Source organism: Anolis carolinensis, chromosome 2, assembly GCF_035594765.1.
Source record: "Anolis carolinensis isolate JA03-04 chromosome 2, rAnoCar3.1.pri, whole genome shotgun sequence".
In the NCBI taxonomy this organism is placed as follows: Eukaryota; Metazoa; Chordata; class Lepidosauria; order Squamata; family Dactyloidae; genus Anolis; species Anolis carolinensis.
Genome location: NC_085842.1, coordinates 112,251,346 through 112,273,797, shown reverse-complemented (window position 1 = coordinate 112,273,797; position 22,452 = coordinate 112,251,346). Strand labels below are relative to the sequence as shown.

Genomic DNA, 22,452 nt, shown 5'->3' with positions numbered 1-22,452 from the left:
AAGAGCTGGTATTGTCCGTAGACACCTCTAAGGTCATGTGGCCGGCATGACTGCATGGAGTACCATTACCTTCCCACCGGAGTAGTACCTATTGATCTACTCACATTTGTATGTTTTCGAACTGCTAGGTTGGCAGAAGCTGGAGCTAACAGCAGGCACTCACTCCGCTCCCCAGATTCGAACCTGTGACTTTTCGGTCTGCAAGTTCAGCAGCTCAGCGCTTTAATATACTGCACCATTGGGGGCTGTCAAGGAATCTTAATATTTTCTTGCAAGGGGAGCTGGGTATTCCTGAGTTGCATGAAACAATAGTTAGTCCTCCCTGCATTTATTGAATCAAGCAACCGCAGCTTTAAAATATTTGAAAAAAATTCCAAAAGGCAAACCTTGTTTTTTCCTCACACCAAGCATTATACTGATATGTGTAGTCATACTCTGCTGTAGCCTCCTGCCCTTTCACAGATCCTCTGGCTCTCTTTGGCACCCTTTTGAGTGGTTTGACATTTTATGTAAAGGACACCATTTCATTATCCCATTTATATAATGAAACTTGAGCATCCATGGTTTCTGGTATTCATGGAGGGTTCTGGAACCAAATCCAGATGGACTACTGTATTATGTTGTACCACAATATAGTCAAGGCAACTTTATTTATACCCCATTCCATCTCCTGCGGGGCTCTATTATCCTTTGTTACATATTAACTCAGGGTAATAAATTGTATCCAATGTTGCTTTCACTTCCTCGCCTGCAAAAGGAGACCTTTTGCAGGCAGCTTTCTATAACCAAAAAATCTATAATAAACCCCTTTCCGAGCCGCAGATCTCAGCCGGCTGGGCTGAGGCGGTCCAGGACCACCTTGGGAGCAAGGAAATATAGTTCTTTCAATCGCAGATATGGAAACCCATCGGGCCCCTGTATCCACGACTTAACCAATTCACTTGGGACCAATTTCATTCTACTCCGGAACATTTTCTAAACTAAACTATCGTCTCGCTTTTTGCTGCAGTGGCCCCAATTCACCTCCCCACACATGAATTGGTTCTTTTCCATGAATGAGTTTGCGTTTTTATGAATGAGCACAGGCAATGCGATCTGAAATGACTTTTCTATTTTTTTATAAACTTTTAAGTATCAGGGACCCCTTTCTCCCTTCCCTGCATGAACCCCATGTATTCCTCACACCATTTCCTAGTCTTGGGGGGGACCCCTGTAAGCCTTTTGCCTGCCTGGGTTGATGGAGAATCCCTGGGATCCCCACTTTCTTCCCCTATGAGAAACACAAAAGGAGATCGAAGTCCTTTTGTATGCCCCTTAGGACTGATTGCGTTTGTTTCCCCAACCCATGGGATGCTGGATCTACTGATTCTTCCCACAGTGGGTCCCACATGTGTCTCCTATCAAGTTTTATTATTTTTTTGTTAGTATTATTATTATCCTTATTATTTCTTATGATATCTTACCCGCTATAAATGAGGCATTGTGACCCTAACATGAACTTTTGACCAGCACACCATCTGGCCTGGGCACCATCAGGATGTCTTGAGGCTACGTGTTACTAATATGGATTACCATGACCACCTCCTGAAGAAGGGAACAATTGACTCCTCACTCAGATCTTGGAGGGCAAAAGCCAGACCATCTGAGGAAGAGGAAACCTTTGGACATTCTAAATCACTCATCATAAAGGGCTTATTATTCCTGCGAGGGAGACAAGAATAAGCCACTGGTGACCAGACAAAGACATCTCCTCTCTAGACTCTGAATCATTCATAATCCTATCAAGGTTTCTGCTATGACTGTTCTTTCACAATAAGGCTGGCCAGCATGCATCAGACTCTCATTCATGAGACTTGTTAAATCAATCAATGAATCCATAGCCAGGTCCAGTTTGAGAGCCCAAAGGCTTTCTCCAGATCGCTTGACAAAGGACTCATAATAGAGTCACCCATAATCCTGTCATTAACATATGTTTGATTTTTGTTCTTCCTGTTGCCATGCCTCTATCTCTTTCATTGGCTAGCAAGGGGGAGACATCACAGGCAGGGCTTGCGCTCCCATTGGATGAGACGCGCGAGCCTCCAGACCGCTTCTCCTGCCTTCTGATATCAGGAACTCCCCTGGCCAATCAGCAAGGAGCCAGCCGGCTGGGCCTGGGCAGTAAATTCAAAATTGTAAAGTATAAAAAGTGCATTTTTCTATGTAATGGTATGCCCGTTCTTCTTGCAACTTATTGCTGCCATCATCCTGATCCAGCTGGACAGAATAAACCTCAGTGACCTCTGCTTCAAACTTGGTGAGCCTTTTAGTGGGAATAGGGAAATTTTCATTTGCTTCTCATGAGCTCGCCAAGTGTTGTGTAACCCTCCTTGCTGGGTCTAGTGCGGGTCTCCTTTGCCAGTGAGACCCCCAAATCTTTGATCTCCTCTATCATTAGGCCAAGGTAGTTTGCTGCTGGAGGCAACAGATCCATATTCCTACCCTTGTTGGTATATATATTCAAAGCCATTAGGTTATTCTGGCACCAGAGGCAGAAACTCCCATGAGTATTCCATCTTTGGTGGGGGAAAATGTAAGAAAATGTAAGCAGAAAAATAATGATTTATTTCTTCCCCTGATTCCTAAAATCTACTGCTTTCACTCCCTAAATAGACAAAACTGGACTTACATTGTGCAAATCTGTTTTGGTTGAGTTTCTGCTTTAGTCACTTAGAAGCATTATGACTGGTTCATGTAGGAAGGCAGAAGAGGCTGGGGTCTTCCTTAAGAATTTGTTCCTCCCAAAGGGTTAGTCATCTTTCACCATATTTCTGATTATTTCCACCATAGGTGCACCAGCAGCTCATCACTTTGCCTTTTTCTCCTCTTCCCCACTAGAGGACCAAGGCCATTATTAAACAGGGAAGTGGGTGTGTTTTGCAATCTCTCAAAAAAGATCCATCACTATAATACATGTCCACCCCCACTCTGAACTGCTCTCATCCATCTAGCTCTATTTCAGTCTTTCTAAGGAGCCCATCACCATGGCATCAGAGCACTGAAGCAACCTCCACAAGCAACCTGCTTTAGATATATCCTGCCCTGGCTCAAAAATAACTCTATGCTGTTCTACAAAAAGCACTTTCTCCTTTTCTTGCTACGCTTATGCTCCCATCAATCTCCACATTTCTTTTCCAACCCAATCCTGCCACTACTGCGAGTCATCACAAGGCAACAAAGGAGAGCATGTTTTCATTTTAAGACTGACAGTGACTGAAATTAACTTATCAACGTTTTGACATCAGGTTGAGCATCTTTGTGAAAATGGATATTTTTCCTATACGTCACATGAAACCTATTTCATATCTTGGAAAAATTATGTTAAGGAGAATGATGATATTAATCATAACATGATGAAGCCATCCCTAACTGAGCAGTGTTAAAATAATGCTCAGAGTGGTATAGCATCATGCTTTGGGTTGCCAGGCCAGAACTGCAGTCTGGGAACATGTGGAGGTCCACATGCCTTCCATCTTTGGCAAATACTCAGAAAACATGTAACCTAGACATCTGGCCCCAAAGCTACCTACCTCCCCAGAGCATCGTCTTACACTTCCTCAAGTTTGTTGGCAGAGGAATGTCTTGACCTGCTTGTGGAATGCCAGCAGGGATGGGGCCATTGCAGTTTCTCTAGGGAGTTCCACAGCCTGGGAGTAGTCAGTGAGGCCCTCTTCCGTGTCCCTACCAAGTGTGCTTGAATGGGTGGTGGGTCAGAGAGAGGGCCCTCCCCAGTAGATCGTAGATGTCTCCCAGGTTCATAGAAAGAGATGCAGTTCTTCAGATAACCTGGACTGGAGCCACATAGGGCTTTGTACCTATCAAACACCTGGTCAGGGGGATATTTTCCTGATACATCACTGCAACTTCACCTCCCGCCTCCCAGGCCTTGTGTGATGCTGCACAGAGAATCCTGGTGGGTAGAATTGAGAAAGATTGACTCCCCCAGTTTCATTTAGCTAGGTCTCTGTAATACATGCCAGGTTGGCATGCTCATCTGGGATCAAATTGTTTTGCCATTTACTGACCTGGCATTAAGCAGTAGCATTTTCATCCCAGGAAGATTGCTACTAAGGCTATCCAGATTATCTGAGATGGGGGACAGTTTGGGATTGACTAGCACCATGTTTTTAACTTTGTCTGCTTAGTGATATGCCTGTCTCCACCACCTTGAAATCTAGAGGTGTAGGTATTGGTTAGGGGGCAAATTAAGGCAATGCTTCCCAAATAGAATTGTCACTGCCTGCTATAAAATATTTCTTTATTTCCCAAATTCCTAGAATTGCATAATTTAAAACTTCAGTTGAATCTTTAGAAAAAATAATTTAGGTATCCAAAGAAAAGAGAGTAGCAAAGTTACCATGGAAATGTGAGTACAACACAAAACAAGAGTTCTGCATGTGAATGGATTTAAAAACCTTACTCTCTACAAAGCTAAAAATGTAGAGAATGGAAAATTAAACGGTGAACAGTATTACTATACTGAGGGTAAGAGCCATATACGCAGAGCCGTTCCAAGGTAATTTTCGGGAGTAGGCGACCGGAATTTTGGCGCCCCTCCCAAATTTTGGTGCCCCCCCAAACAAATTGCTGATAAATACCGGTGGCAGCGGCGGAAGGCCCAGCCACCCGTCCGCGCGGCTACCATCCTGCTCTCCCTCGTTGTCCAAGGACTCCTTGTCCACCGCCCGCCCGTCGATGGGCCTGTGCGTGTCTGAGGACTCCTCGCCCCCGCATGGTCTGCACCACAGGCGACCGCCTAATTCACCTCATTGTTGGACTGCCTCTGCATATACGCCGCTCATACCTACATCCCTGTTGTATTCCTTACTTACAATCAGTTATTTGGGTTTTAATCTCAATCATACACACAGCATAAATATCTAATGCTGTGCTAGCACCTGACCATTTGTACAATTAGACTTTTTTATCTTCTCTTTTTCCATCCACCTTTCACATAAGAAATCTGCTTTGGATATTTTCACAGCTCCGCAGAGCAGATTTTAAAGGAGCCCATGGAGACTATGGGGATGGATCTTCTCTCCCAATTCTGCTGATAGAAATAATATCACAAGCAGACCAACCTTGTTGGAATCTGGTCCTACATAAAGAAATTTTGAAAGTTACCATTTTTGAGCAATAGAAGAGTGATATTCAGCTTAATTTTTATAGAGAGCTATTATGACTGTTTTACCTTTTTTTAAAAAATAGATATACCATTTTGAGAAAGCAGAGGGGAAAAGTCCAGGGCACAGATATGGAAATCAAGTGGGTACACTTGCTAAAAATGGGCATGGGACCTAGGAAACCCCTTTTCTAAGCCTAGCTCTTCCTCTGCATACAAAATATTATGACGAGGGTGATGATGGGACTCATGCAGGCAGAACATGTTAGATTTCCACTCACATCAGAATAGAGAGGACTGCTGTGGAGCTGGAGTCCATAACATCGATGGATTACTACTCTTTGCCCAGGGGAGGTCACCCTCAGCTACTCTGGCTGTGAGGTTACACAGTAACAGATGGGGAGTACCATACAAGTGACAAGTGTTGTGCAAATGGCAAATAACAAAGATTGAGCTGTTCTCCACTGCTCCTTCATTTGTTCAGTTAATGTATTGTTAACCCACAGGGGAACACTCTGTTTAGGAAGGCAGGAGATTTTGTTTTTATATCTGTCACAGCACCAGCACTGAACAGCTGCTTCTGTTGGACTAGGAAGGATTTTCTTTGTTTTAGAGAATTCCTCCTGGTGAGTAATTACAGTAGTAGGCAGTAAATGAAGACCTTTCTAGTGCCAAAACTCTTGCTGTTTGAAAGTAACTGATCCTAAGATTGTCATGGTTTCACCTCAGGGCTGTCAGTTCCTCGGCTTATGGGCCATCTCTGATGCAGCAAAATGATCCATCTGGCTTGGAAAAAAACCATCTTCACCCTTCCACCATACAGGTAGCCAGACTTCCAGTTTTGGCTTTCCAAGCAAACATTCTAATGCAGATGGATGAAAGAAGTGGTTTCAACAGTTTTAAAGATCCAGACCCATTTTTGGTCTGTTTTTTTTTCTGCTGGCATCTGCCCACTTTTATTTTCAGTGAACATCATATTTGCCAATTACTCCATCTGCCTAGTTTATTTTTGAGCAAGGGATATTTTTGGCTTTTACGAATGTTTGTGCACATGTAGATGAGCAAGGTATAAATAGACAAGAACTCATGCATCTTACACACCACAAAGATTTGGTTTCAGAAGAGTTCACTTGTGTGATTAGATCCTATTGTGGGCACTGAAGTAAAGATGATTATCCCTGCTTGATTATCCTTGGAACAGAAATGCTTTTTTGTTCTGTGTGTGTGCGCACGCACGCGCGTGCATACATTTATAAAGATGAGATTGATGTAGATGTGTTCCTCTTCCAGTCTTTGAGCCAAACTGAAGATAACACCTGTCATGTAGTCAACAATTCTGTATATGTTCCCCCCACCTCTTCTCAAAAAAAGAAAATAAGAGAAAAAAGAGAAAAGAAAAGAATAAATAACAGGTGCTAGTCTGATCTGGGTTGGGTTTCTAAACAGGGGCCAACAGACTGAGAGAAAAAAGTGTAAATCTTTGTTTGGCCCCGATTCTGCTTCTCCTTTCCACTGCACCAAGGCTTGTGCGACCCATGGGTGGTATGTTGTGCAGGCCTGTTCTAAAGTCTTAAAATATATTCATCATCCAATGATATGTCACTCTTGAATCACAGGGCTGCTAGAAATGCTTGATAGATTGCCTATCCCATAGAAGCAGAATTCAAACTAAATAGCTAGGGGGACCTGGTAAACAGATTGTATTTTTTTAATCCCTTCTCATTGTTTTCGAAGCTGGGAGATGCTTCGTATTTTTTTAAAATGCATTTCAGATCCTAACAGAAATCAACTAAAAAATCTTTAAGTGTAAATAGAGAGAATCTAATAACTCAACCAGAGAAGTGGGGAAGCAAAGATTTCATTTTATCTATTATAAAATTGAGCAGTACAGAGAAGACTAAAGGACATTTTTTGACAGAGTTGTGTTTCCATTTCCATTCCACAGCATTGAAACTTAACACAGAGAAATGTGGCATTTGAACTGCCTTCTCAAAGCAAAATAATGTATTTTGTATTTGCTTATGCAATCAAATTAATTTCACACCGTCACTGTGATTGTCTTTGCATATGGTGGTAAATGCATGTCCATGGTATGTACCTGCAGTTTGTGTCATAGATCAAATCTGCACAAAATAAGACTTTTCCTAAGAATATAGAATAAGCAATGTCCATTAACAGGCTAGAGTTGTATAGAGTCCATTAAGAGCCCCAGCAATTCTGTGAATTTTAAACGGTACCAGGTTCTACCCGAGATGTGGGAATATGTAGTTATTGTTTGCTTATAAAGAAATAGTGACAGGAACTGTCCAAAAGGTTGCAGTTTATGCAGGATTAAACATTTCAGTTTTCTGAGAGACTATTATAATTCTTTTTTGTAGGAAAGGTCATGTGGCCTGCGAGACTGGAAAGGTCCAGTGAAGAGGTTTTGGGACGTGGCATCCTTCTTTGATGAAGTGGACTGGAGCTGATACGGTGAGAATAGAGAGATAACGTTTCAGGGCCTTTGTTTACATCTGCCGACATTGCTTCTGTAGCTCCTCCTTGCTCCAGTTTGCCACTGAGTGATGACAGAGAGTTGTGTCTCTTGGATGGTGGTGGGCTGTAGTTCTGAAATCTCACTGTTTTCACTTGCTGAAATAGAACAGAAACCAGGAGTTACATTATTCCCAGAAGGCTGCCAGTAATGCTATCCTTGTCATGTGCTGACAAAACATGCCTAATTTAGAACTTGTTTGGCAATATGCTACCTCTTTTCTCCTTTCCTCCTATCAAACATAATCTGTAAAACTGTGGAGTAAGGGGGTACCACTTTACTAAAGCTTTGAAAAGGAATTTATTGGGACACTCTTTCTGGATGAATATATAAAATGTTATTGACTTGAATAGAACATACATTTCTGTAACATATATTATATAAGAAATTTAGCATTTATGGTCAGAACAGTCTTCGGTCAATGTAGCTATCCTCACAATTTCAAGAGATTCCCTGCCCATTTAAAACTGAGTTTATTTGAGAAGGCTGTTTACTACTAAAGTAGAGTAACATACATTTTAGTTTAGAACTTTTAGAGGGTTTCCCTAACCACTTTCCCTAACGGCTCCACTCCATTTCAGGCTTCAAAGTATCAGTAGTGGGAATGAGACTTTCTGTTGTCCTGAACATTTGATTAGAGATGTTAAGAATATTCCTAGATTGTCTCATCCTTGACCAAAGAAATATGGGATGTTTTGACATGTTAACACCAGAGTCCAACATCCTCTTCCAAATATCTGCATGCGGACTTATGCTATGCTTACTTACTAAATGCTCCTGGAATCACCCTACATAACCAATCTGAGTTTCACTGCAAACAGGCAAGACCAGAGAAGCATCGATCTATATTCCCACAGCCAGATGCACAATGATTATAGCATTGCTGAGACCCTTGGAGGTCCCTGGTAGATCTCAGTGCTAATGCCATCATTTTGTGCCTCGATATGAGGTTGTAGCCAGACATTTCTATGATCCTGTTTTATTGTAAAGCACAGCATGGCCTATTAAACATCAAATTAGGTTATGATTTTACAAATTAAGCACCAAAACATCATGTTATACAACAAATTTGACAGAAAAGTAGTTCAATACGCAGAAATGCTGTGTAGTAATTAATGTGTTTACGAATTTAGCACCAAAATATCATGATATATTGAAAACATTGACTACAAAAATGCGTTGGATAATCCAGAATGTTGGATAAGCGAATGTTGGATAAGTGAGACTCTACTGTAATTGGTAGTGGTGGTGGGTGGCTGCAGAGAGAAGAAAGGAATACTGACTCTACATCGATAAGGGATACATATGTGTGTATGTTGCTAATAGAATTTCAGTCCAACACAGTTTTTGATCATTATCAACATTTTTTCATATTTTTGGACATTTGGGAAATTTTTATTTGTATTTTGGACAAAAAGTTTTTTTACGAACAAAATTGTCCTGGTATATGAAAAATGAACAAAAGCTCTTGCAATCTCACTCAATGTGAAAAAGAAACGTCTGAAAGCTTTCATTTCTTTGCATAGGAAAATAAAAAAGTCAAGATTTCATTGTAATAACAACTGAGCCAATCAAATAATCAGCTTGTTGGAGCATTATATCTGTATAGGGTACTTTATGGCATGGAAGGGTTATTAGGACATGCACGCCATGTCTATCCTCAATGTCCCTAATATCACCAAAGAATTGGCCCTTTTAGACAGGCCATATATCCCAGGATCTGATCCCAGATTATCTGCTTTAAACTGGATTATATGAGTCCACACTGCCAGATAATCTGGGATAAGTGGAAAACCTGGGATAAGATCCTGGGATAAGATCCTGGGATATAGGGCCTGTCTGGAAAGGCCCTTAGAACAGTGGTTCTCAACCTGTGGATCCCCAGATGTTTTGGCCTTCAATTCCCAGAAAGCCTAACAGCTGGTAAACTGGCTGGGATTTCTGGGAGTTGTAGGTCAAAACACCTGGGGACCCATAGGTTGAGAACCACTGCCTTAGAGGCTTCTCAAAGGCAAAATGGCTGAACTTGCAGTCAAACAAATGAGATTAGAAGGTGTTTGTACACCTCCAAATTCAGCACTCATGAAACTACGTCTGCTTAATGAAGAGACTGTATTGTTACCTTCTCAGTGTTTCTGGAGGTGTCTGGTTTCACCAAAATGGAAGGTGGAGCAGATGGAGATGGCTTTGGAATTAGCTCATTTTTTGATGGCAGTTCTTTGGTGTCTATTACCGAGCTACACACCGAAGGAGCTCTGCTGCTTCCATTTCGGGGCATGGTCATTAATGAAGAATCATAGGAGAAGGAGTTCAGCCTGACTCCTGTGTCAATTGTGCCAACTCCTCGGGAAAGCATGGAGATAGGCTGATATATGGGAGACTGCTGAACCCGTGTTTGGGTGGCAGGAGTTCGTCTGATGGAGTTGACAAATGGAACAAGAGCTCCTGATTGCAATGGCTTCTGTAAAGAACCGTCTGTGGAGAGAGAACTCAGGTCAAGGTGCAAATAAACCCACTAACTGCTGAAAATTCATATTAAACAATGGGAGAAAATTGCTGAATCGTAAACGAGGTGTGCGCCACGGGTTTTCCTTGGCCAGGCCATTGTTGAAGGAAACTCTTTCCTCCAGCAAGGGCTTGGCCGAGAGAGATCCTGGGAGATGTCCCTCGGTGAGGGCTCAGCCCAGGAAAGCACCCCATGAGCGCTGCTGCAGCAGTGATCGCGAGGCGCTTCCGGGGCACTTCCTCCTCCCTCTCCCTCTTCCTCTCTTTCTCTCGAGCTCCCTTCGCTCGAGAGAAGGAGAGGGAGAGGTGCCCTTGGTGGCGCCTCGGATAATACAGAGGCTTGGTTAAACAGGACTCGGTTAACCGGGACTCTACTGTACTTAACTCATGGTTACTGGCAGCACATCTATACATTTGGATTGTGGAGAGTTAGCAGAAAGTTGGCTGACAGCTACAAAACAGTTGATTACATGATGCAAGCTTAATGCTGCTGGATTTTTTGGATGTCAACTTTCAGAAGACACAGCCATTATGGCCAGTGCTTTATGTTGCCTCCCATGGTTGAAATGTACACACTTTTTCGAGGGGTGTATCATCGAATTAAAGAATAATAGAGTTGGAAGAGACCTCATGGGCTATCCATTCCAACCCCCAGTCTCTGCTTAAAACCTCCAAAGAAGTACAATGTACAATGTTTTGTTCTGCATAATGATCCTCCCCCTGTTATTAAGGACAAAAATTATCTCATTATGCATTCACAGAAATCATATCCATTTCATTATCCATTTGCAAACATTATGTTACACCCATTTGTAGGTGTTTATAATGACTGCTGATGTTTTTTGTTTTTGTTTTATATTTGTTGCAGCAAGTTCGAGTTCATGGCTGCTCTTAGTAGTGGCCATTTCATTTGCTAACAGAGCTTCACAACATCATTGCTACTATGATGGGGAGCATGAAGCCTCTTCAAACCTGCCTGTGGCCTCTTCTCAGAGCAGGAAAACACTGGCCAGCTATGATTCTGCTTGCTCTGCCTGTGTGTCCATGTATTTCCTCAAGGAGGATGCAATGTCTAATAAGATATTTACCAATTTTGCACCCCACCTACTTTTCATTAAGTTATGCTGGCCACTTTAATTATACTTTGGCCACCCAGGCACTCAATATTTCTGGCTCTAGGGTTACTACCTTATGTGTTACATTACTTTGGGCACTGAGTCCTAAGGATGGCTTCTGCAGGTATTTGCACTGCCATCAACCCTGTGGAGACTTTGAACTCAACACACAAAAATGACAATTGCATTCTATGAACAGGAATCCTGAATGGGATTTTCATTTTTACCCACCTAAGCATTTGCACATTTATTTCAGAATGAGTGCAGATTAAACCAAGTAAGTCCTTGTAGTCCAATTTTAAATGGATGTATAGCTCTATTCATTTGTAAAATAACCTGTGCAATATGGATGCCATCTTTTCTTTTTCCTTTTTAGCTATCAATGCCATCTAAGCTCATTTGTGTGCTATCAACTCATCTAAGTTGCAATTCTATATGTACTGTTGGGAGATCTCCCCACAATCAGGCCTGCTCTGTTGAGACAAATTACTACGCCACATAACATTAATTACAATGTTCTTGCCAAAACTCCTCTTTCTTATCCTTTTTGTTTTAAATCTCCACAATCTCAGGTTCATACTAAAAAGTATGAGGAACAAATCAAAGAAGCTGAAAAGTCAATGGAGACACTGAATTTTAACTTGTATTTCTCCACTTAAAAAAGTGTACCTCCTCGTAAGAGTATGAACAATTGATCCCATCACACATTTCTGGGTTGTCTCAGGCTGCAGTGAGTACATCCGTGCCTTGGGCAGAGCAGCCTTTCAAGCTAGCCCTGCACATACAGTCCGGATCACAACTCTTTAGGAGGCTTAGCCTGGCATTTATGTCTATTGCATCAACCTTGAGTTTCAGTGCTCTAATTAAAGACTTCTCGCCATCTCTCTGCCACTTGGGAACATCCCTCTCTCACCAGGACTTACTTTTCCGAATGCTGCCACGTCCTCTTCTCTGCAAGGCTGTTTGCCCTGAGGCATTCGACTCTGAGAGATCCCTCACCGGTGAGGCCAAAGGTGCGGGCATGAAGGCAAATTTCAAAGGCCTGCTTTGCCTGGAGCCATTCTCGGAGATACTTCCCTGGGATGAGAGGGAGGCGGTGGATAACGTCCAGGTCGCACAGAGGGAAGGCATTTTTGAATCAGGGAAGTTCGAAGACTTCCTGGTTGTTAAGGAGAGAGACAAATAAAAGGGAGGGAGACAAGAGAAAGTCCAATTTCAGGTTGTTAAGAGAACAAACAAAGCTGCACAATTCAGGCCCAGGAATTTTGTTATGTATCAAGAAAAAAGTGCAGAATGTGGAATGCAATCATTTTTTAACTTCTGAGATTTCAAAATCCTTTATTTTAATAACCCCTTTTAATCTTCTTCTTAGTCTGTAATCAAACCTCAGAATTATTTTTACAACTGCTATGCCAGAAAGCCACCGTAATCAAATTAATAAAAAAGCTATTTTCTCATGAAACAGAATGCTTGAATTTTCTTCTAATGATAGGGAGGTTATACAACATTGCCATCTTGTTATTATTGGATAAAATAAGTGGTTATATGTATTATAAATTAGAATGTGAGTGTTCAAGAATGCATTTCACAAATACTTATTGCTTTGTTTCAAATCAACAGCCCAAATATTGCTGCAGGTTGAACAAAAGCAGTGGGTTTATGAAAATATTCAGTGATTGTAGATACAGTAGAGTCTCACTTATCCAACACTTGCTTATCCAACGTTCTGGATTATCCAACGCATTTTTGTAGTCAATGTCTTCAATACATCGTGATATTTCGGTGCTAAATTTGTAAATGCAGTAATTACTATATAGCATTACTGTGTATTGAACTACTTTTTCTGTAAAATTTGTTGTATAACATGATGTTTTGGTGCTTAATTTGTACAATCATAATGTAATTTGATGTTTAATAGGCTTTTGCCTAATCTCTCCTTATTGCCCAACCTATTTGCTTATCCAACATTCTGCCGGCCCGTTTAGCTTGGATAAGTGAGACTCTACTGTAGCTGTTCTATTTTCAAGGAATCAAAGAGATTTTAAAAAGTAATTTTCAGCTGCTGCTTTTAGTCTATTATTGTAAACTCTCCAATTGATCCAATTTGGCAGGGACAATCCCAATTAATCCTGTGTAACTCATTTTTTTTTCAGTTGCCTTTAAAATGTCTCACTTTCTCTCTTCTCCCTCTCCTGTTCTTTTTTGTTCTTAGCTTGCTTCAATTGCTGAAAATCAAAATTAAAGTGCAAAAGCAATTTGTACACAGCTCAGCAGTGAGTGGGGAGAGAGGAGGGGTTATGATTTTGCCCTTTTTTACATGCTCAGGCAAAAGAAAAGTGCTGCAACTTTTCTTAGCTCATTAATAACTTTTGCCACCTTGAGCACATTCTGATGTTGCAAAGCCACACTTGTCCTGTTTTTCATATGTGAAATATTGGTGGGTATGTTGTTGCTTAAAAGCTCCCCAAATGTACTAGATCCCATGGGATCTTGGAATCTAAGCAGAGGCAGCCCTGGTTAGTAGTTGGATGGGAGACTGTCAATGATATCAGGCACTGTAGGCTATATTTCAAAGGGAGGAACTGCAAAACCATCACTGAGCATGCTTTACCTAAGAAAGCCCTATGAAATGTATCAGGTTGCTATAAGTCGGCAAGTGATTTGGTCATTATTGATGTCTTACCACTCCAAATGAGTGGTCTTGCACCTGATAATCCCCTAAGCAGGTGCAATGTTCCTTATTTTTTGACATATTTATATCTGTGATTATCTCACAAGTATGAGCTATGGGGTGATAATTTTAGGTTGAGGAGGCAGGTGCAGCTTGTTTTCTCTGCTACCATTTTTTCTAATGTTGGCAGGTATTTACCCAAGAACAAGAAATATTAGATTAAAGGGACTGGGGGTGGGTAGCTGAGAAGTAATTATATAGAGGGGCATTTTTATGTTCAAATGATTCAGAAGCCAAGTAAATAACGTGGAAGTAAAAAGTCAGGAAAAGGGGGAATGCAGTGAAGATAATAAGTATGTGCAAACATATCTAGAGCTAATTGTATGCTTTCTAGTTTACAGAGAGAGGAGCTGCAGGATATTCTCTATCAGAATATAATATAGCAGAGAACTAGGAAAATACATTCCCTAGTCACCAACTGCAACATCTGCAAGTTAGGATGGGAAAAGGTAACCAGACTCCTTAAAGCATTACAAAGAAAGTTTTCTAATCTGTATTTGTTCTGTTATTATTTCTGTGCTGTCATAACCATCCTTAGACTATGCAGCATTTCTTGTTTCTAATAGTTGTCCTCCTACTAGGAAAGGAAAGCAAGCAGGGTTCAAGAGCTGGTTGGCAAAAGGGCTGCACTGCTAAGGTATCAAGTACACTAAATGGTGCATCAAGTCCTGATTTTAACAAAGCCCCATTTAGGTTCAGACTAAAACCCTGGGGTTTTGACTTACTAAACTGCAAATAATAGCCACTTATCTTACATGTTGGTCTTCAATGCCTATTTCATGAAATAAACAAATTGTTCCTTGATGTAAAGGTAGAAGGCACCAATAGAGTTCTCAGCAGGGATCTGGCTTGGGAAAGAGAGACATTGAAACAGTCTAGGGCAGGCCTCTTCAACCTGTGGTCCCCTAGATGTTTGTGACTACAGTTCCCAGAAGCCCTAGCTAGCTTGTTCAATGATCAAGAATTTTGGGAGCTGAAGTCCAAAACACCTGGAGGGCTGCCGGTTGCTGAGGCCTGGCTTAGGGTATCTCAAGCCCCAAAATACTCAAAATACAGCAATACAGCTAGCCAAGACTTGGCACCCCAAAGATGAAGGTGTCATACTCCCACTTCCACAGGAAGAGGATGGCAGTGGTGTTGTCACCTGCACCTTTCACACTGTTGGAGGAAGAGTAAGGCAAGAGTATGATGACTGCTGTTACACCCCTGCTTCCCCCTTCACTGAATGAAAAACACAGGCCGTCACACCAAGCCCAGTTGATATTATCTTTTCAAATATTGCTAAATCTAAGTTGTGAGAGGGCTGATCAGAAAAATCACTTGCCCCAATATAGAACTCTGGTTCCAGGCAAAAGCACCAACAACTGGCCTCTACAGTGTCACCTCTTCCTTTTGGCAAGGATGCTACAACCACCTACTTCTCCTTTTGCACAACCTGATCCTTGGAGCTTGTACTATCATGCACGCCAGTCCAGCAGGAAGAGTGTGTTTGGGATGTGTGCATGTGTGGTCCTCATCAGCAGTGAAGAGTTACCAATAAGGAAGAAGATCAGTGTAATTGAATCTTATGACTGGCATAACTTGAGACTACTTAAATTCATTTGGCATATGCAATCACAGTTTTTCTGACTGTAGCAGGTGAGGCTATGAAAAGAGCCATTCAGACTTGTTACTTGCTATGCCAATGAGGGACAGTAAGCCAAAGGGAGAAATATAGCTGCAAAGCAGGAAATGTACTCCTATCCTGGCAATAGGAAGAGCTCTTTCTCAATTAGTAGATGAAACAAGACCAAGTAGCCAGGGCTAGATTAACATTAAATAAGACATCTCTAGGACATCAAGGGAAGGGGGGCACCGTAGAGGTTTTCCATTGCTGGATTTACTGTAGACCATATGGTGCAAAACTATAAATGGTGCAACTAAATCAGGTTCCATGAAAAGATGCTCCCACAACAAAGACTTTGCTATTAGAAAAAGTAGGATAAATCTTTTCAACTATAAAGTGGAAGTATACAAAATATTTTTTTTCCATTTTACTGTAAGTTTTGTTTCATTTCAGAAAGTAAAGTTTAATTTCTTAGTTTACTATTGCTCATATTTTGAAGTAGATGTATATGTGGGTGCAATTTTTAAAGTGCGTAGGACCTCTAAGGGTCTTAATTTAGACCTGCAAGCATCTGACTTGGAGGGCTAATTAGTGATGGTACTTGCTCAAAGGCTGTCACACATAGGTCAAGGCTCTGCAGGTAGTTAGGCTCACATAGTGTAGGAGCACAGCACCTGAGGAGCACAGATAGTCCTCTGGGTACAAGGAGGAGGGATAGGTTCCCTCCTCATTCTAGCTAGCTCCTATGTGGTTCATGTAGTTGTATATGCAATATCAATGTGATAGTAGTTCACTTAGGAGGCACTTGCTTCTTAAATGGTGCCATAAACATAGGCTCTTTTTGACTGGATTTGGGCTAAAGGTTTTTTTTTATCCAAGGAAGGAACACCGCTAAGGATAAAATTAGCCTGAAATCACTCTTGCATCACTTTTACAACACTGCTGCTCTTTGCTTTCACTGTTAACCTGTCCCAATAGTGAAAACACCTACCCGCCCCCAAATTCTGTGCTGCTTAAAAGCCAAAACCAAAAGGCTGTGCCCTTCCATTTTTCTGGAATTGCCTCCAGAGCAGCAAAGGATGCTTTTGGGCTCAAAGAGATTGCTGGATGGGACTCCGAGGGGGTTGAGGATCCTGAAGGAAAAACAGGAATGTGATTTCATACTTTTTGCTTATTTCTACGTCCATTTCCCCAGCTTGGCTCCCCCCTTCCCTGAAGTGTGTTGCTGTCACATCTGATTATTTCTTTCCTCGTCTGCTTTCCCTGATGAGGCTGACAAGGCCACGTAGCTCTTTCACCCCAATCCGTTAAACTGCTGAGAAGGCCATCCATCTTCCAGATGAACAGGATGCTTAAATAACCTTCTCTAAGTGCTCCTAATTTCCTTGGAACCTGAGCTGCAGAGAAATAGCAGCATCTGTACTGACTCCTCCAAGAGAGGAGAGGAAACAACAACTTCTGGCTCCTTCTTGTTATCTTTTGGTGACTGTTTTGAAAAAAATGATTTATGATTTAATAATGGGGCAGAGATTTCTTAAAATCACCAAGGCATCAATTTATTATGAGATGATCTATGAAGAAAGCCACAAGTATCCACCTTCAAAAATTGGTGTTCATGACTGAGCTACTTTAAGAAGTTACTTCTGACTCTGGGCTCTGCCTTTGATTGTTTGTTGGTTTTGTTTATTGGTGAGACGGAGCTGCAGGCAAAGAAATGAGATAGAGAAATGAAGAGTAATGACTGACTCTCCTTAATGCAAGGGAATTTAGTATATATACCAGAAGGAATAACTCTAGGATGAAAGTAGCTTCAAAGCCTAAAATGTAAATAGCATGATTTAGCATGGAAAAATATATGCGGGGGAAGAAATGAGTAAATGTGTATCTCCAGTAAAAGCAATAACATGGATAGTTGGTTTTCTGCTAGAGTGTTTCATATCTGGCATGTTGCACTCAGCTTTTTCTGCAATCCATGCTATCAAGAATAACAATCATTTCAAGGATGTCCAACATGATGTTTATGGCAAAACTTGGAAATGATAAATCATGAGGAATATGTTTACCTGTAAACATAAATGCATATGTATTCCCATAAATATTTTGTATAAATATATAGGAATGATTATGAGGGAATAATGTAGTTGCATTGAAAAGTTAATATAATGAGTAGAAACAATGGCAAATTTCGGAAGGGGAAGTGTAAGGAACAATAATTTCATGATACTTAAAAAGGGATGTTCAGCATTTTAAGCAGAATTTTACATCTGCCTCTACCTGCCCTAGGCTTGTTCTTAAAAGAATGACAAATAATAGAATAAGCAAAAGAATGACTTTCATTGCCCTAATTTGAAAAAACCACACAACACACTGCCTTGAAGAAAAGCTTTGTATTAAATTACAAACTTTTGAAAGTAATTTTCCTTGTTCTCTTGTTTTGGTAGAGACAGGTGAAACTGTCCCAAGCTACATTATTCTGCAGAAAAATAAATTATGTATTTCCTCAAAATAAATCAAGATATGACATATATGAAGAGACACATCAATACTGGCTGTGGCTGTCCATCTGACTATGATATACACTTGCCAAATGGTATGCTACTCCCAACTGCTGCCACTCTCCATTCTGTCTGGCAAAATAGAGAGATATAATTTTGTGGTGATTATGGTACAGTAGAGTCTCACTTATCCAAGCTAAACGGGCCAGTAGAAGCTTGGATAAGTGAATATCTTAGATAATAAGGAGGGATTAAGGAAAAGCCTATTAAACATCAAATTAGGTTATGATTTTACAAATTAAGCACCAAAACATCATGTTTTACAACAAATTTGATAGAAAAAGCAGTTCAATACGCAGTAATGTTATGTTGTAATTACTATATTTACGAATTTAGCACCAAAATCATGATATATTGAAAACATTGACTACAAAAATGGATTGGATAATCCAGAAACTTGGATAAGCAAGGCTTGGATAAGTGAGACTCTACTGTATATAGAAAAGCAAGTTTAATTGATTTGAAGAGTTATCTCCACAGGTCTTTAACTGTTCCTCATGGCATTGTATGCAAGCTATACTGGTTCATATTCATCCTCCATCTAAGCTATAATGAGTACTATGCATGACAACAACCCACAATTAACTTTACAGTAGTCTAACTTATTGAAAATGAGATTTTTTTTAAACTATCACAGTACTTATTGGAAATGTTGATTCTCTTGAGAAACAAAACTATACAGGAAATATTTCTCCTGCCCTTCTAACAGCCTGAAGTGTGGTATCTTGAAAGAGGTATCCCCTATCATAATTTTTGATTTTATTTCATTTATATTTTAGCTAAGTGAACTTTGCTTAGAATTTTTTGGTACCTGTGGGAAGCCTATAACTCAAAAGGGGAATGAAAATAGTTGAGAGCGAAGCCATGAAACGTAATGCTTTCCCTTACTCCAGAGGAAAAAATATTGGCATGCAGCTCCATTGAGAGGCAAGAACTAAAGAATTTTGATCTAATTCAAATCTACTTTGGGTTGTGGAAACTTTTTGCGTTACCTGCAGGTATATGTCATCTCACTTTCTCTCTTTAAAAAAAAGAAAGTAAGTAAATCAAACCTGAAAAGAGGAGCAACGTAATTGCTTGGGAAGATTCCACTTTTTCCTGTCACCAAGGACATCCCTTTCAGCCAGCCTTCCTGGTGTTTCCCCAAGACACGAATGCCGTCTCCCTTTTCCAATTCTAGTTCCTCCAGACTATGAGCTGTGTAGGAGCGCAAAGCCACATACCTGATGAATCATAAAGAATGAAACAGCGACGTGAGGCTCTCTGAAGAGGCAGCTCCATTTATGAAACCTAATGAGGCTATGACAACGATTGTTAAAAGCACTCTCAGAACTGTTGTGATTTCTGCTAAACCAATAGTCTCTGAGGGCTCTTCTAATAACACATTTGTCACACAGTGTGTGAATACTCCAGTGTCAGGGGATTTAATCAGATTAATAAACAGACAACTCATCAAGAATGTCGAACAAATGGGCGATGACGATATAAAGGACACTCCCAGTTGAGCTGCTTTCATGTGTACAACAGTTAAAAAGAAACTTCAAAGTCAGAAATGCCTTAAAGTTCTGGGATGAGAGAGGGGAAAATCCTACCTAAATCAAGAATAGTAATGACAACAAAACAGGATCATGTTAGTTTTATATAGTTGGTTGATATTTTAGTATTCCTCTCAAAAACCGGTACGAGATCTGGCCCTAATAATTTTGATACCTAGGTCTTTCCTTACCTTCAAACCACTCCCTCCAAAATGTCACCAATTTTATACAGATCTTACAGTGTAAAAATTACTGGATTTATAATTCTGTCCAGTAATCTTGCTGTTGAATACAAACGGATCTATTTTTTTCCTATCACACAATCTGTTCCCCTCCCCTCAATATGGGAATGTCTGAAGCCGGGTTGTACTGCAAATTAACTAGATGAAGCATTTCTAAACAGGGATTATTCCAGAACACAAATATGTGAAACACCAAAAGACATATATTTATATAAACACCAAGGGTTTCATCACCTTTTCTCTATATACATTTGGGAATTTTTGCCCCATTTTTATTCCAGTCTAGAGAAAAATAGCAACATGGTCTATGGTTGCTAGGAAACAGCTCCTCCAGCCCCAGCAAAATGCCCTCTCCAGTTAAAAGGATTTCACTTATGTATCTATGTATGCAAAGGGATCTTGTTACACTTTAGAAACTGACTGGGGAAAAGGGTGGTAAAATAAATTTTCATGGATTTGGGGCTTGTCTACATGGGCCTAATACCCTGCACCACCATATAGTCACTTCTGGCTATCTTCATGATGGACAAGGACTACCAGGTAATCTGGTTAAGCCCTACCTTAAGGGAAGTTGAGGGATGCTCTGGAGGTTGACTGAAACTTTGGCGCAACCCCACAATGGAGGCACAATGTAGGCAGCAGGACTGGGTCTGATGTGGATTGGTCTGTTGTCCACAGCCTATTGCTGCCACTGCCTTTTTTCTGACTTCATCAGTACAAAGAAAAGGGGATGGATTAGGTTTGTGACACCAATGTCAGGTGGCTGCAGAGCTCTGCAAGAGCTCTTGGCCATTGTGAGAGGGACCGTCCCCATTCTCCTCCCTAGTCACAAGGGCACCTCTGTTGATGTCAACCGGAGCGCCCATGATGGCTAGAACTCTCCTGCAGTCCTGTGGGAAACAGGGATGGTAAGGTGCCAAAGCAGTCTTGGCTCTGCCAGACCAGTTGGATTCCACCCAGCCACCCTCATTGGATTGAGGATGGAGTATGCGGCCCCTCCAGGAGCAGTACAGAGCACAACTGCTCCAGACTGGCTGCTGGTGAGCCCTAGGTAGATATCTTTAAGTGTGTATAGCCATAGAAATACAAAACTGTGGGTATGGAGATGAGTTGATAAGGTCATTCTTAATGATAAATCAAAGGCAGGAGAAAAGATATCGCTTTCAGCTAGGGAACCATATGCATGATGGAGGGAATTATTGACTTGTAAGTTGATGGTGGCTGGGAAACAGAAGGGGGATATGATAAACTGCCCAAGTGGGCTCCACGAGGGTGGTGGTAATAACTAGAGTTATAATATGCATAGTGTACCAGGAAACCATTTATTCAACTCATTGGCATTGAAGTGGAGGTCCACAAACTCCATCCCATCAATAGTGGATTGAACAGCAACAACAGTTTCTTGGCACATTACATATATTATAATATTAGTTAATACCCTAATTATTTTGCATAGTTATTCTAAACTAACAAGGCTGTGCTTTGGATTCTACGCTTACGTACATATTCATCGAAAGATGCTTCTGCAAATTGGGAAGTGTGAAAATGGTTGTAGAGTGCCCCATGGATTCAGGTGGAGAGTAATAGGCAGTGCTGACCTGGAAGTGAGAAGAAAAGAATTCACATGGGTGTCATTATATTGTACCTTCAAAGGAAATATGCCTGAATGAGAACCCATATAAGCAGGTGACATCAAGGCAAAGCAGAATATCCTGTTAAATGAATATTACATTTACCTCATTAGTTGAACTGATTCACTCTGCTGTATGTGTGGCCAAATATGGAAATGGGCTTTGCATTTTTAATCATCGGGACAATACTGGTTTACTTGTCAGTGATAAGTACTGGACTGGTTCACTTGTCAGTGATAAGGACCAAGGACAATTATTGGTTCTCTCTGAGGGACCTGAAATGTTGTATCACTCAAGGTTTATACCTCTCAACCACACTGGTTAGACTATGTACATCTACCAGTTATGTCGTAATTATTATGTACAAGATCCCTGCTATTTTGTTATGACTTGCAACTCTAAGGAAGTAGTGCAACAAAAACAAAGTGCTTCTTAATGCCATTAAAACCAAACCTTTCAATTTTCTTGTTGTTTGTTAGATTTATATGTGCCAAGAGAACTTTTCAAGGCTCATTTCAACATATCTGTGCAGGGTGCAGTGGCAAGCTCTGCTCCACTGATCTGTATTGAGTAGATCAAAACGTTGTGATACTTGTTACCAAACTAGGGATGCTGGTAGGGGGTCGGAAGGGCAAAACCACTAGCTGTCATGGCCAGGACTGATGAGGTTTCCCATCTTCAGTGAAAGATACTCTTTAGTCCCTGACTAGGTATTGTGAGTTTTAAAAGCTATTTTAAGTGTATATATTCTATTTTAATCTGTTTTTGCCTTAACCCACACTGTATTATTTAATTGTTTTTTCATAGTATTGCGTTTTTTAAAACTACGGCCAAAGTG

General features: G+C 40.8%; 1 protein-coding gene and 1 long non-coding RNA gene across 4 annotated transcripts in view; one reads left to right on the top strand and one right to left on the bottom strand.

Annotated features, from left to right (window-relative positions):
- The window catches only part of LOC134296187 (uncharacterized), a 64,177-nt gene continuing 41,725 nt past the window's right edge, over window positions 1-22,452 (top strand). For both annotated transcript variants that reach the window (XR_010002768.1, XR_010002767.1), the window contains exons 1-3: window positions 1-2,296; window positions 7,540-7,633; window positions 14,380-14,494. This is a non-coding gene — a long non-coding RNA (uncharacterized LOC134296187). The remainder of the gene's footprint in view (window positions 2,297-7,539; window positions 7,634-14,379; window positions 14,495-22,452) is intronic.
- The window catches only part of sh3rf2 (SH3 domain containing ring finger 2), a 102,804-nt gene continuing 87,355 nt past the window's right edge, over window positions 7,004-22,452 (bottom strand). For both annotated transcript variants that reach the window (XM_008115817.3, XM_008115818.3), the window contains exons 6-10: window positions 21,487-21,581; window positions 19,259-19,429; window positions 12,238-12,473; window positions 9,817-10,169; window positions 7,004-7,792 (exon numbers count right to left, since the gene is read on the bottom strand). In XM_008115817.3, the coding sequence (XP_008114024.1) occupies window positions 7,502-7,792; window positions 9,817-10,169; window positions 12,238-12,473; window positions 19,259-19,429; window positions 21,487-21,581 (1,146 nt within the window). In that variant the 3' untranslated portion in view covers window positions 7,004-7,501. The remainder of the gene's footprint in view (window positions 7,793-9,816; window positions 10,170-12,237; window positions 12,474-19,258; window positions 19,430-21,486; window positions 21,582-22,452) is intronic.